Source organism: Phoxinus phoxinus, assembly GCF_949152265.1.
Source record: "Phoxinus phoxinus genome assembly, chromosome: 7".
NCBI classification, from domain to species: domain Eukaryota; kingdom Metazoa; phylum Chordata; class Actinopteri; order Cypriniformes; family Leuciscidae; genus Phoxinus; species Phoxinus phoxinus.
Window position 1 is genome coordinate 25,894,735 of NC_136882.1, and position 13,788 is coordinate 25,908,522.

General features: G+C 42.4%; 1 protein-coding gene across 5 annotated transcripts in view; it reads right to left on the bottom strand.

Annotated features, from left to right (window-relative positions):
• The window catches only part of abi3bpa (ABI family, member 3 (NESH) binding protein a), a 27,682-nt gene extending 13,894 nt beyond the window's left edge, over positions 1 to 13,788 (bottom strand). For 4 of the 5 annotated variants that reach the window (XM_079619707.1, XM_079619706.1, XM_079619704.1 and 1 more), the window contains exons 1-5: positions 13,515 to 13,788; positions 2,705 to 2,884; positions 2,563 to 2,631; positions 1,359 to 1,491; positions 319 to 500 (exon numbers count right to left, since the gene is read on the bottom strand). In XM_079619707.1, the coding sequence (XP_079475833.1) occupies positions 319 to 500; positions 1,359 to 1,491; positions 2,563 to 2,631; positions 2,705 to 2,884; positions 13,515 to 13,584 (634 nt within the window). In that variant the 5' untranslated portion in view covers positions 13,585 to 13,788. Of the gene's footprint in view, positions 1 to 318; positions 501 to 1,358; positions 1,492 to 2,562; positions 2,632 to 2,704; positions 2,885 to 4,120; positions 4,259 to 13,514 lie in introns of those variants that run through there. The other variant, XM_079619705.1, reaches the window with a different exon arrangement.

Sequence of the window (13,788 nt, forward strand, 5' to 3'; positions counted from 1 at the left end):
TTCATCAAAAATATCTTCATTTGTGTTCTGAAGATGAACGAAAGTCTTACGGGTTTGGAACGACATGAGGGTAAGTAATTAATGACAGCATTTTCATTTTTGGGTGAACTATCCCTTCAAGCTAAAGTCTCCATGCCTCTCCATTTAATATAATTGCTATCTAGGGCAAACAACTGATATATTGGAGTTATCTCAATTTTGATTATTCCTTTCCTCAAGTATTATAGTTTAAAATTGTGAATATTGTAAAGGTTTTTTTTTTTTTTTACAGCCATATAGAGTGAGAAAAAATGGATGATGATCTGTAGTGGGACACACCAGCTGTGTTATGGATGACTGGTGGGCTCCAGGCTCCAGTGTTTTTGTCAGCGTCTGGTTGGACAGCAAACTCATACAGAGCATCTGGTTTGAGGTTGTCGATGACTGTGCTGGTGGACGGACAGGTCTGGTAGTTCCAGGTATTGCTGGGTTCTTTCTCTCTGTAGCGCACTGTGAACTGTCTGAGATGAGACAAAAAAAAGAAAACAAGACTAGTATCTAAAACTTCATTAAAAATGGCAGTATAGTCAAATAATGAAACAAATTGATATGGCAATAATTTTGATAAAGCATTAATTGGCTAACTAAAACCCATATTTTATAAAAGTATGCCCCTGTTTTCCCCAGTTATTTTTTTTTTATGAATATCTCTGTCGCTCTCCTTCTGGTAGGCTTTTATGGGGTTGGAGAACAAATTGGTTGTTTTGTAGAGGGCTGAGGTCAAGCTTTCCACTAACTTGTCCAAGGAAGGAGAGTGTGTGTAGGTCAGGTTTTGCCTACATTGTTCATTGTGCAGACCATATGTCCTCACAAGGACAGTAAAACTGAAGTCAGCTGCATTGCAGCAATTAGCCAACAGTATATCTATGAGCAAAATGACTTAATAAACATAAACTGGACATAGAAAACATAATTAGTTTAGTACAAATACAAAAGATGGAATGTCTCCACCATGATAGATAAATAAAATGTGTGTAATTGTCTACACACTGAAAATCTTTTTTTTTCTTCTCCAAACATCTGCTAATTTTATAACTCATTTTTACTGTTTCCCTTTTTCTTTTCTTTTTTACTTGTTTTGGTATTGTTTAGTTTATTAAAACCTGTTGTTTTGCACCTTGATGTGTGTGATCAGAGTGTCTGGTTGTTTGTGGACCACATGGGCATCTGCATACATGGTCCTATACCTGCTCAGTGTCTTCTGTCAGTAAAATAATTGCACATCTTGAGAGACGGTCAACAACATTAAATCTGATTAAATCCAGATAACACCCACACGGTTCACGGACATACACACATAGACGTGTTAGGACACATACCCTTCATCAATACAGTCCTCCAGAACGGAATCCATGAATGAGGTGTTTAGTAGTGTCCCCCAGGACAGCAGCACCGACGACTGTGTCACTGAGCCGATCACAACGTTTAATGGTTTTTCTAGATCCACTTTCCCTGGAGGTCACAAGTCAGTAATCATCTCAAATGTATTGCATACTAATGGCCAAAAGATATGGACACTTAAATCACACTCGATGTAGTTTTTTGACAGTTGTGAAGTAAGTTCTTATTCCAATGGTGAACGTAATTTCACCATGTGCTACAAGTTCCTGCATCAACATCTTTTTTTATTCACTTAAACAATAATAATTTGGTTAATTACATTGACAAGGAATGAAGAACTCATTATTTGTATACAGCCTATTAATATACTAACAATGTAGAGACTACAATACATTAACTATGAATTAACTATAAATGAATAGTTTTCAAATGATTTGTAAGTACTTTATTACTGTACACTTATTATAGAGTGTCACAGTATAAGTAGGGAAATTGGGACGCAGTAATGTCATTTACTATATCGATTCTTCAAATGCCTGATTCATTCAGGATAAAGACAAAACAGCTTTGACTTCATTTAGAACAATTTTCATCAGAGAAGCAAAAATGGACAACGTTATTGACTTTGACTCAATATTGACTTCTCAAACTGTTGTATAAAAGCAAATCTAATGCAATGACATTATTTTTAAGTGTGGTTTATGTGTACACATAGTTTTTGGGGCAACTGCATGCACAGATGTTGTTTGTAAATTGTTCTCAAATTTCATTTGTGGTACCGTGTAGTGGTCGACCGATTGTTTTTTTTGATGGCCGATGCCGATATATAATATATATTTATTTTAACTAAAAACTATATTTTTTAAATAAACATGCTTCTATTTTAGATGGCAATTGATTCTGCAATCCTATTACAGTATTTTTTCCACAAATAAAGTAATTGTTTAAAAATATGAATATATTAATAAAAAGAAAATCAACACTGTAATGGTACTCAGTAATCTGGTAAATTTGTGCGCAATGGTAATCATATTTTTTCCAATAAAGACAAGGTAACACTAATTTGACATACAACACAGTGAAAATGGCATGAATATGACTTATTGGGCAACATAGCACAGCATATTTTAAAATCAAGGATCAGCTTTGGCGATATATCGGCCGTCCTACTGTGTTTCTTACCTGTGCATTGTTTCTTAGGTTCCTCAGGTTTCTTTGATTGTACCGCAATCATATATTTGGGCTCAGCATCTAGAAAATAGAAGAGAATCAGTTAAATAAACAACAAACTCTATGAAAGAGGGCTAAAAGAGAAAGACGGTACCTATCTCAGTCTCAAAGGGTTGTCCATCCTCAGGCAGATGAATTAATTGTTTGGAGAGCATGCTACTGCCATAGCCCAGGATATATCCCTCCAGTCTGCTGTCCATGTGGGGCCGAATGAACTTAAATACAATGGTGTCTCCAACAGCGCTGATACGAACCCTCATGTTTTGTCTTTGCACTAGGATTCAAATACACAGGAAAAGTGATGTCAGATTCAGTTCAGTCCCTTACATTTACATAATGACTTCAGCTAGGGATATTAGAAGTCATGTGACTGTATCTACAACGTTTCTGCCAAGAGATTTGGAATAACAATCAGTCCAGTGTCAGATTTTCCTCTTTCCCAAAGCTACGCTTCTACAGTGTAACTGAAAGTGTTTTGGTCATGCGCCCATGCGCTTGCCGGCAGCGATGTCTCCCACACAAACATCATGTTCTGCCGTTAAAATTACCTAGTTTTGCAAACTATGACAACAAAACACAAACACGTATAAGAATCCCAGTGCAGGACCCTTGTGGTTTGTTTCTCATAAATGTGTGGTGCGTTTCTGAAGATTGAATGATGAAACAGTGTCTATGCCAGAGAAAGTGGTTACTGCTGTGAGGGAAACCCCTGGCATTGAGCACAGAGCTCCAGATCACACAAACAACCCATTTATTACATCAGAGCTGGTTTCTGTATCACTCCCAGAGGAATCAGCAGATAAACTGCTATGTTTCAGAGAAATGTCAGAAACCATGTGTGGGCGTAACGTGAGAAAACACTTGTTGCATGCGTGTTTGTTTACTGTTAAACAGTCATCCATAGAATATGAAACTGAAGAATGGTTTCTCCTAGACGGCAGTGAGAATAAATGGAAAACAAATTAAGACTTCTCCTGCTTCTCCCATATTTCTCCTTTAGAGTTTCAGAAGAGATCACATCATTGTCATAGATTTGCCAAGAAAAAAAGTGATATCAAAAGTCTGAGATGAGATTTCATCATAAGCTTAAACATTTCTCATCAAATTCTTCCAAAACCAAATGATCAGAGCTCCACTACTATTCAAAAGTTTGGAGTTGATCATATTTTTTCACGTTTTTGAAAGATCTTATCAAGGATGCATTTATTTGAAGAAGAAAAAAAAAAACTGTAATATTGTGAAATATTATTACCATTTAAAATTTTCTATTTTGTACATTTTAAAATTTAGTTTATACTTTATATAAGAAATTTACTTAAAAAAGTTATAGGCTAAAGCTGAACTTTCCAGAACCATTAGTCCTGCCTTTAGTGTAACATGCTCCTTCACAAAAATCATACTAATATGCTGATGTGGTGTCCAAGTAACATTTCTTATATCAATGTTAAAATCACTTGTGCTGCAAAAAAGGGATAGTACACTCAAAAATGGTGGGTCATCAATTACTTACCCTCATGTCATTCCAAACCCAATAGACTTTCGTTCATCTTCGGGAAAACAAATGGATGTATTCTAATAAGATCTAAAATCTGAACGATTTCCCTCCATTAACAGCAACTATCACTTTGACACTTCAAGAGTGTAAAACTAATCCATATGAATTGAGTGGTTTAGTCCAAATTTTATGAAGAGACAATCTGTCAGGAACAGAAGGGTTCGGAGACGAAAGCTGGTTAACTCTCTTTAATGAAAAATAAGACACCGCCTCTTAGGCTGAATAAACAGAAAGTCTCTTGACAAAAGGTATAGGAAGATTCTCCGTTGATCTCTCCAGTAGTCGAGACGGATTCAGCCGGAGGCCCGGATAACCTCAATCCGATGAAGTAGAACCCACGGGAGCGATGAGGATCCCTCTCCTATGCTCCACGGAGACGACTGAATAGCACAGAAGTGGCAAACACAGCAGAAGATAATTCTCCAGATAACAAACACTGACGACAGGACAGGACAGGACGGAACACGGAGCTATCTTCAGAGAAGTACGATAGAGGTCACGAATAGCATGAGGAACAAACAATAATCCGACAATACAGACAAGTCAGAGAGAACTAGATATAGTGTGGAAATAAGGGGAAGATAGAGAACAGGTGTGTTGATGGAACGATCATGAGATCCAGCTGACGGTAATGAGAGGAGGCAAAAAGGTGTGTGTGCGAGAATGTAAGGAAAAGAGAAGGTATGACACAAACTGACCAGCAGAGGGAGACAAAGGAAAGAAAACCAAGAAGGAGAGAACCAGGATCATGACAGTACCCCCTCCTCAAGGTGCGCCCCCTGGCGCACCAGAAGGAGAGGACTGACGGGAGCGAAAGAATTCGTCAATGAGCGAGCGGTCCAGGACGTCCCGGGAGGGGATCCAGCATCTCTCCTCAGGACCATAACCCTCCCAGTCGACAAGAAACTGATGACCCCTCCCCCTGGGGCGAACGTCGAGCAGTTTGCGAACTCGGTAAACGGGAGACCCCTCGACACGGACCTGGGACATGACAGGACGAGGTGAGACACGAACAACAGGTTTTACACAAGAAACATGAAATACAGGGTGAACCCGTCTGAGATTGGCTGGCAGACGAAGCTTTACTGAGACCGGGTTGAGGACCTTAACGACGCGGAATGGCCCAATGAATTTGGGAGCGAGCTTGCGCGAGGGGTACTGAAGAGGAAGGTTGGTAGTAGAGAGCCAAACCTTCTGACCACAAGTATAACGGGGACTCTTCACGCGGCGTCTATTGGCGGCCCGAAGCGTAACGGAACGCGACTTCCGAAGGGCGGAATTAACCATTCTCCAAGTTCGCTTGCAACGTTGGATAAACGCCTGTACAGAGGGAACATTAGACTCTGTATCAGTGGAAGGAAAGAGTGGTGGTTGGTACCCTAAACAGCTCTGAAACGGCGAAAGACCGGTGGCAGAAGCGGGAGCGGAGTTATAGGCGTACTCGGCCCACGGAAGCTGTTCGACCCAGGATGCAGGATTACGAAACGCAAGACAGCGCAACAGACGGCCAATAGTTTGGTTAGCGCGTTCGGCCTGCCCATTCGTCTGGGGGTGATACCCGGAGGAGAGGCTGGCAGAGGCACCAATAAGGCGACAAAACTCCTTCCAAAAGAGGGAGGAGAATTGTGGTCCTCTATCAGAAACTACGTTCTCGGGGAGGCCGTGGATTCTAAAAACGTGATCAACGACGACCTGAGCGGTCTCTCTGGCGGATGGAAGCTTCGGCAGAGGAATGAAATGAGCGGCCTTAGAAAAGCGATCAATAACCGTGAGAATAACCTGGTTACCTCGGGAGGGAGGAAGTCCTGTGATGAAATCAAGGGCAATCTGAGCCCACGGGCGAGACGGAACGGGTAACGGTCTTAGATAACCAGCCGGGGGTCTATTACTGATCTTGGTCTGGGCGCAGATAGAACAGGAAGCGATAAAGCGGCGAATGTCTCGCTCACGGGAGGGCCACCAGAACCTCTGTCGAATGACGGCAATGGTACCTCGGACCCCCGGGTGAGCGAATAATTTAGACGAATGACCCCACTGAAGAACGGCACGACGGGCGGAAAGAGGGACAAACAAAAGACCCTTAGGACAGAGTCGCGGCGTCTGGGTACGGGATAGCGCGCGCTTGACCAAACGTTCGATTCCCCAGTTGGCCGTGCCTACTATTAACCCCTGGGGAAGAATTCCCTCCTCCGTAGGCACGGTCTCTGGAGAAGGAAACTGGCGAGAGAGAGCGTCCGGCTTCTGATTCTTGGACCCCGGTCGATAAGAAATGGTAAAATCAAATCGCGTAAAGAAAAGAGACCAGCGAGCCTGACGGGCATTAAGTCTCTTGGCAGAACGAATGTATTCGAGGTTCTTATGATCAGTCCAAACTACGAACGGAACCGCGGCTCCCTCCAGCCAGTGACGCCACTCACCTAACGCTAGACGAATGGCCAGAAGCTCTCGGTTGCCTACATCATAATTCCGCTCGGCAGGAGTAAGACGATGCGAAAAAAAAGCGCAGGGGTGAATCCGCTCATCAGCTGCGGAACGCTGAGAGAGGATGGCCCCTACACCTACCTCCGAAGCGTCGACCTCGACGATAAACTGTCTCTCTAACTCCGGGGTAACCAGAATAGGAGCGGACGAAAAAAGATGTTTGAGGTGCTCAAAAGCCGCCTGGGCGGTCTCAGTCCAGGAGAACCGAGTCTTAACCGACGTGAGCGCAGATAGAGGAGCCGCTATCTGACTAAAATTCTGAATAAAGCGCCGATAAAAATTTGCAAACCCCAGAAAACGTTGAAGGGCAACGCGAGACTCAGGACAGGGCCAATCGGTAACAGCGCGAACTTTGACAGGATCCATACTGATCCCCTGGGCGGAGATAACAGAACCGAGAAAAGAAACAGACGGCGCGTGAAAGGTGCATTTCTCGGCTTTGACAAATAGACGATTCTCTAAGAGTCGCTGAAGAACCTGTCTGACGTGCTGCACATGAACTTGGAGATTAGGAGAGAAAATCAAAATATCGTCCAGGTAAACGAACACGAATAGGTTTAACATGTCCCTGAGAACGTCATTAACAAGCGCTTGGAACACGGCCGGGGCGTTGACCAATCCGAACGGTAAAACGCGATATTCGAAGTGGCCAAGGGGTGTATTAAACGCAGTTTTCCACTCGTCACCCTCCTTGATACGGACAAGATGATAGGCGTTGCGAAGGTCCAGTTTTGTGAAGCATTGTGCCCCCTGCAGGATTTCAAAGGCTGAAGACATAAGGGGTAAGGGATATCGGTTCTTAACCGTTATGTCATTCAGACCTCTGTAATCAATGCAGGGGCGCAGCGAACCATCCTTCTTCTTCACAAAAAAGAACCCTGCGCCCGCCGGAGAGGTGGAGGAGACAATAGTACCCGCGTCTAATGACTCGGAAAGGTACTTCTCAAGAGCCTTGCGTTCGGGCGGTGACAGGGAATAGAGCCTCCCGCGGGGGGGCGTAGTTCCCGGGAGAAGCTCTATGCCACAATCGTAGGGTCGGTGGGGTGGGAGAGATGCTGCCCGGGAACGACTGAAAACCGCCCGCAGATCGAAGTACTCCTCAGGAACACCGGACAAATCCCCTGGTTCTTCCTGAAAAACAGAAACAGTGGACACGGGAGAAACAGCAGACACAAGACATTTTACATGACAGGCAAGACCCCAGGAGAGTATGGAATTCTTAGCCCAGTTAATATGAGGGTTATGTTCGGTCAGCCAAGGATGGCCCAAAACTAAAGGTATATTAGGTGAATTAAAAATTAAAAAAGAAATAGTCTCTGTGTGGTTGCCAGATACGGTGAGACTCACCGGTGCAGTGGAACAACTAATCTGAGCGAGAACGCTGCCATCCAGAGCGAAGACAGAAGTGGTGTCCTGGAGATTAATAAGGGGAATACCCTGCTCGAGAGCCCAGGTCTCGTCCATAAAATTTCCCTCGGCACCAGAGTCTATTAGAGCCGGACAGGTGGTGGAAGAATCAGTCCAGCGGAGGAAAACAGAGAAAGTCGTTCGGGAGCGTGGTAGAGGGTCCAGCGAAGAAGCGCTCACCAGTCTCCCTCTCATGACTGGTGAGCTCTGGCTTTTACCGGACACGCAGTAACAAAGTGCTTGTCCGATCCACAGTAGAGACAGAGGCGGTTGACAATCCGGCGCTGGCGTTCGGTGGCCGAGATTCGTACCCCTCCCAGCTGCATAGGTTCAGCGTCGGTGGAAGTTAGCGGAAAACTGGCTGAGGATGATGGAGTGGGCGTGGTCAGAACGCGGCGAGCGCGTTGGCGAAGTTCAAAGCGCTGTTCCACGCGCAGTGCTGAATCGATCAGAGGATCGAGGTGAGTTGGAACCTCTCGGGACAATACCTCGTCCCTTATCTCTGCATTAAGACCCTCAGTGAAGCGGGCCACTAGGGCAGGTTCGTTCCAACCGCAAGAAGTAGCGAGGGTCCGAAACTCCACGGAAAAGTCGGAGACAGTGCGTCGTCCTTGTCGTAGAGAGGACAATGCACGAGAAGCCTCAGGACCATGGACAGAGCGATCAAAAACTCGCAGCATCTCCTCCTTAAACAGGGAGTAACGATTCAGACAGTCACCATCGGCATTCCAAACAGCCGTTCCCCACTCGCGGGCCCTACCCTTAAGGAGTGAGATCACATAGGCTATGCGGGAACGCTCTCTCGTGTAGGTAGATGGCTGGAGTGAGAAAACGACCTCGCACTGGGTCAGAAAAGGCAGGCATTCCGTGGGTTCGCCAGAATAACAAGGGGGGTTATTTACCCGTGGCTCAGGGGCATCCTGAGTGCCAGGCTGCACCGCATCCATACGGACCAGGTGAAGCTGTTGAGAAAGATCGGCCACTTGAGCTGACAATGAGTCCACTGCACGACGTGCCGCGGAGAGTTCCCCGTCGTGTCTTCCCAGCAAAGCTCCTTGCATCTCCACGGCGGCTTGGATAGGGAGTTCACCAGCACGATCCATGTCTGGTCGGATTATTCTGTCAGGAACAGAAGGGTTCGGAGACGAAAGCTGGTTAACTCTCTTTAATGAAAAATAAGACACCGCCTCTTAGGCTGAATAAACAGAAAGTCTCTTGACAAAAGGTATAGGAAGATTCTCCGTTGATCTCTCCAGTAGTCGAGACGGATTCAGCCGGAGGCCCGGATAACCTCAATCCGATGAAGTAGAACCCACGGGAGCGATGAGGATCCCTCTCCTATGCTCCACGGAGACGACTGAATAGCACAGAAGTGGCAAACACAGCAGAAGATAATTCTCCAGATAACAAACACTGACGACAGGACAGGACAGGACGGAACACGGAGCTATCTTCAGAGAAGTACGATAGAGGTCACGAATAGCATGAGGAACAAACAATAATCCGACAATACAGACAAGTCAGAGAGAACTAGATATAGTGTGGAAATAAGGGGAAGATAGAGAACAGGTGTGTTGATGGAACGATCATGAGATCCAGCTGACGGTAATGAGAGGAGGCAAAAAGGTGTGTGTGCGAGAATGTAAGGAAAAGAGAAGGTATGACACAAACTGACCAGCAGAGGGAGACAAAGGAAAGAAAACCAAGAAGGAGAGAACCAGGATCATGACACAATCGCTTTGCACTGAACAGATTTTTTTCAAAGTCGTGGTTGCGTAGCTCATAGCTGTCAATGGAGAGTACAGAACTGGCTCAGATTTAAAATAAAAAATAAAATAAAATAGAAAGATCTTTATTTGTCTTCATTTTTTAGTGGAAGGAATAACAATGTTTTTTCGTGCATGTATCTTTAATGCTAATGAGCTGCTGCTCCCCACCTGTACAACTCAAAAACTAAAATCTGTTTGGGTTTATTAGGCCTACTAGGCTATCTATCGCGGTCACGCTCACGTGAGATCAGTTCTTCATCATCGTTTTAAAACCATATCAAGTCTAAACTCATCCTAGACATGTGCCGGTATTCGGTAATAGCCTCTTCTATGGGTAATAATAGGCACGATATAGCTATCCCGATAATGAACATGCATGATATTGTTATCGTGGGCACTTAAAAATCTCGCGAATATTTATTTATTACAAATTGTTCAGATTTTTAGAGTGAATTTTAAGAATACTTTACCCATGCATGAACCGTTTAAATGCACAACATCGCTGTATGCTGCGTCAAACAGACAGTGACACGTGCACTGATGTAAATAAGCCTTTACGAGAAGCGCATGGCGAAACCATGGGCGGAACGAGTGGAGGAGACGACTGAAAATGCACACTCTCTGACAGGAGAAAAATGCAGCGGTTACCCCGTAAAGATTTAAGTATATTTACTTTCAAACTTAATCTGGACTAACTTTAATAGATCTGAGCTAACATGAACTAACAGTTGTATAATTTAACTAACTTTAACAAAGAATAATAACTTCTGTAACACATGCACGTGCACCCTTGATGCCCAAAGTGCCCTTTTCAAAATTTCCTCTTTCTTTAATTAAAGGCCCTTTTGTGAATGCCTGCCCAATCTAACTGTTAGTAAAATTAATCAATTACAATTTATCCGTAAATAAAATGACCCACCCAAATGATGACCTTTCACATGACATACATTGTTTTACAGTAGGCTACCCCATGGCAAAATTACCCCCCAAAAAAGAGAAAAAAGTAAGCACTGCTGCCAGGGTGTTTCTAACGCAGAGGGAGTGATGGTACATTTAACATCTTTTCTCTATATATTTTTTTCATCTATTGGGAAGTCACAGAAAGGCAGCTAAGTGGATTTTTTTATTTCACCATTGGAGCAAATGGTAATGTTAAGATTATTTCTGCTATGGTCTCCTTTACTTGAATACTTCTAGACCTTTACTCTGCTATATAGTTCATTTAAAGCCAGAAATGTCAATTGTTCATTTGTATATCTCTAAGCAGGGTGATTTTGTGTTTGCAAGAAGCATCCGTAACGATAGACCTACGCATATCAGCAAGGAATTCGTCACGATATATTGCTGTATTGATATTTCGAGCAAAGCCCTATTTAAAGCCTTGTTCCATGTGTACCATTTATACTTTGAGCACCTGCCCCTCCAAAGGTCTCGGCACGGCCCTGAACTAACATCAACTAATGAGACCTTATTGTAAAGTGTTACCTATTGTTCTTTATAATTCTTTTGCACTTTAATTCGTTTGAAACATTTGCTTGTTTCATACATTTTTGTGTACTGTCTCATTGTATTTAAATGTTCAGTTCTTTTAGTTACAATAAAAAGTTATTAAACCTGTTACAACACTTTTTTTTGCAACTTATTTCAATATTGTCATGATACCGCATACTGTGATAAAAGCTTCAGCAATTATTGCAACATGAAAATTTGAGACCGTCACATGCCTACTCCTGATGTATGGTTTCCTGAGCGTACACATCTGAAGCACACACACAGAGAGCTGGATGTCAGACAGCATGTCATGAGTATCAAACAAAGTTCTCTTTTACGTCTCTGCGCTTAAACTGTCAAATACACACAAGGTTATTTAAAAAACAATCAAAGTTCACAAACACAGTATTATGTCTGTGAATGTAAACAGCAGGGAAATAAATCACATATTAAAGTGAAAGCAGTGTAATAGAACCTACTGCTTTGCTTGAATCAAACAAAGAAAAGAAAAACAGAAAATCACTTGCTGCTCTTGACTGAATAACTTAAGTAGCTTTAAGAACAAGAAGAATACATTTCTTACTTGAATGCTGCTCTGGAGATAAACATGGCGGTGTACAGCTCACTCAAGGCTAATAGGGCAGAGTTTGTTAGCAGTCGTGGGCAGGGCCTGTGCAATGTGGCAAACGGCTTATTCTGAGACACTGCATATGATTTTTGATGATTAAAAAAAGAGGAGTGGGTGGATGCAAAAAAAAAAACATTTGGAAAAGTGTGTACAACACGACAACAATGAATTGACAGACAGGGATTTCTATGGCAATTAGAACTTCTTTGGTTTATAGAACCTCAGTGACCTTATAAACAGATGGGTGGCCTGGAGATAATTAGTCAGTGTTGAGGTGTGTTAAGGGGCGGTCACACTACACTTTTTGTTCCATTGGCTTCCATTCATACGAACGCGGGGGACAGGAAACACAAGTTCAAGTGAAGAAGTTTCTCATTCCGTTGTGTTCCAAGATTCATGTTTGGTGAACTCTGACATGCAAATTCCTATCATGTGAAGACGAGTGACCAATAGAATATTGATATGCCGCAGTGACCTTTTAACTGAATTAAAAGAATGCAAACTTTAAATCTGCAGTGTTGCTGTAAAGTGGAGGAGATTGCACATTTTTTATATTATACGGTTGAATTATGTTTTAAAAAAAGATGCTGCAGAACCTGACATAATTTTGCAACCGTTGCAGTGCCTGTAAAACTTTTGCGTGCTTATAGTCTAGTATGACCGCGGCTTTACAATAAGACACCGCCATATGATGAGCAGCTCAATCCTTAACGGCATTACTTGTTTAGTATATTATGCTTTATGTCTGTCAACTTGCAACAGTCACGGTCTTTTTACATGCACATACAAGTCATTTTTGATATTGCACAAAGGAAACTAAAAGGAAACTAAATTAATCCACATTCAACCAACGCCCATGCACCCACCTTTCATGAACTCATTTTTTAACAACCCCACTGCACAGATTCAGGCTTTAACAGGAAACAGATACACACACCAAAGACCTGCCTCCTGATGTGACCTTGTATTTGCTGCCAGTAAAAGATATAAACACACACAATACTGCACACAATATAGCAATTTCAGTATAGAATCAATTACTGACAGCCAATAAAAATTGGCTTCAATCCATTCATTCAAATTCATTCAAATGACCTTCAAATAGACTTTCACTATATTCACTGTTAATATAAATTATTTACGGATTAAACAAAAACATTATCAATTAATTATTTCAATGTACTCTTATAAAAAGTCACAATTGCAGCAAATTGTTGCATTATCCCAAACACAAATAAAAACCATTCAGCTATATTGACAACAGCTGAGCTTGCATCCTTTAACCAGTACCATGCATCCACAGCATACCAGACGTACGACTTCATATTTCATTACATTAGGCATATGCAGACTTTTTCCCTCTGCATGCAATTTATTTTAAAAGTTGCATGGTTAAGCATTTAGATTTTTTTCCCAACTCACCATTACAGGTAGAAATCTGTAACACTTTATACAAATAAATAATTCATAAATATTAATTTGATTATTTGAACTGAATATTGATATTGTTCATATGGTTATTGTCTGAATATGTTGAACTTGTCTAGAAAGTTGAATTGCTTTGTTTTGGTACCTCTCAGTGTGCTTGCGGAGGTCTGTCTCAGCAGCAAGATCTCGCAGAGGAAGAGGAGGAAGGCTTGCATGTTGTCCTTTTTTTCCTCCGAAAAAACACAATACAGAGCTCATATAGTCCACTCAAACCTCTTATCTTTAAACTTCTAGTTGTTCTTTCTTGAATCATATGTTTTCTCCTTGTCTTTTAAAGTGAACTCAGATCAGGTGTCAATGGACACTCTCTGTGAGAGAAACTGTGGTATGATTTTGTGTTTTTGGAAATGGGTGTGTGT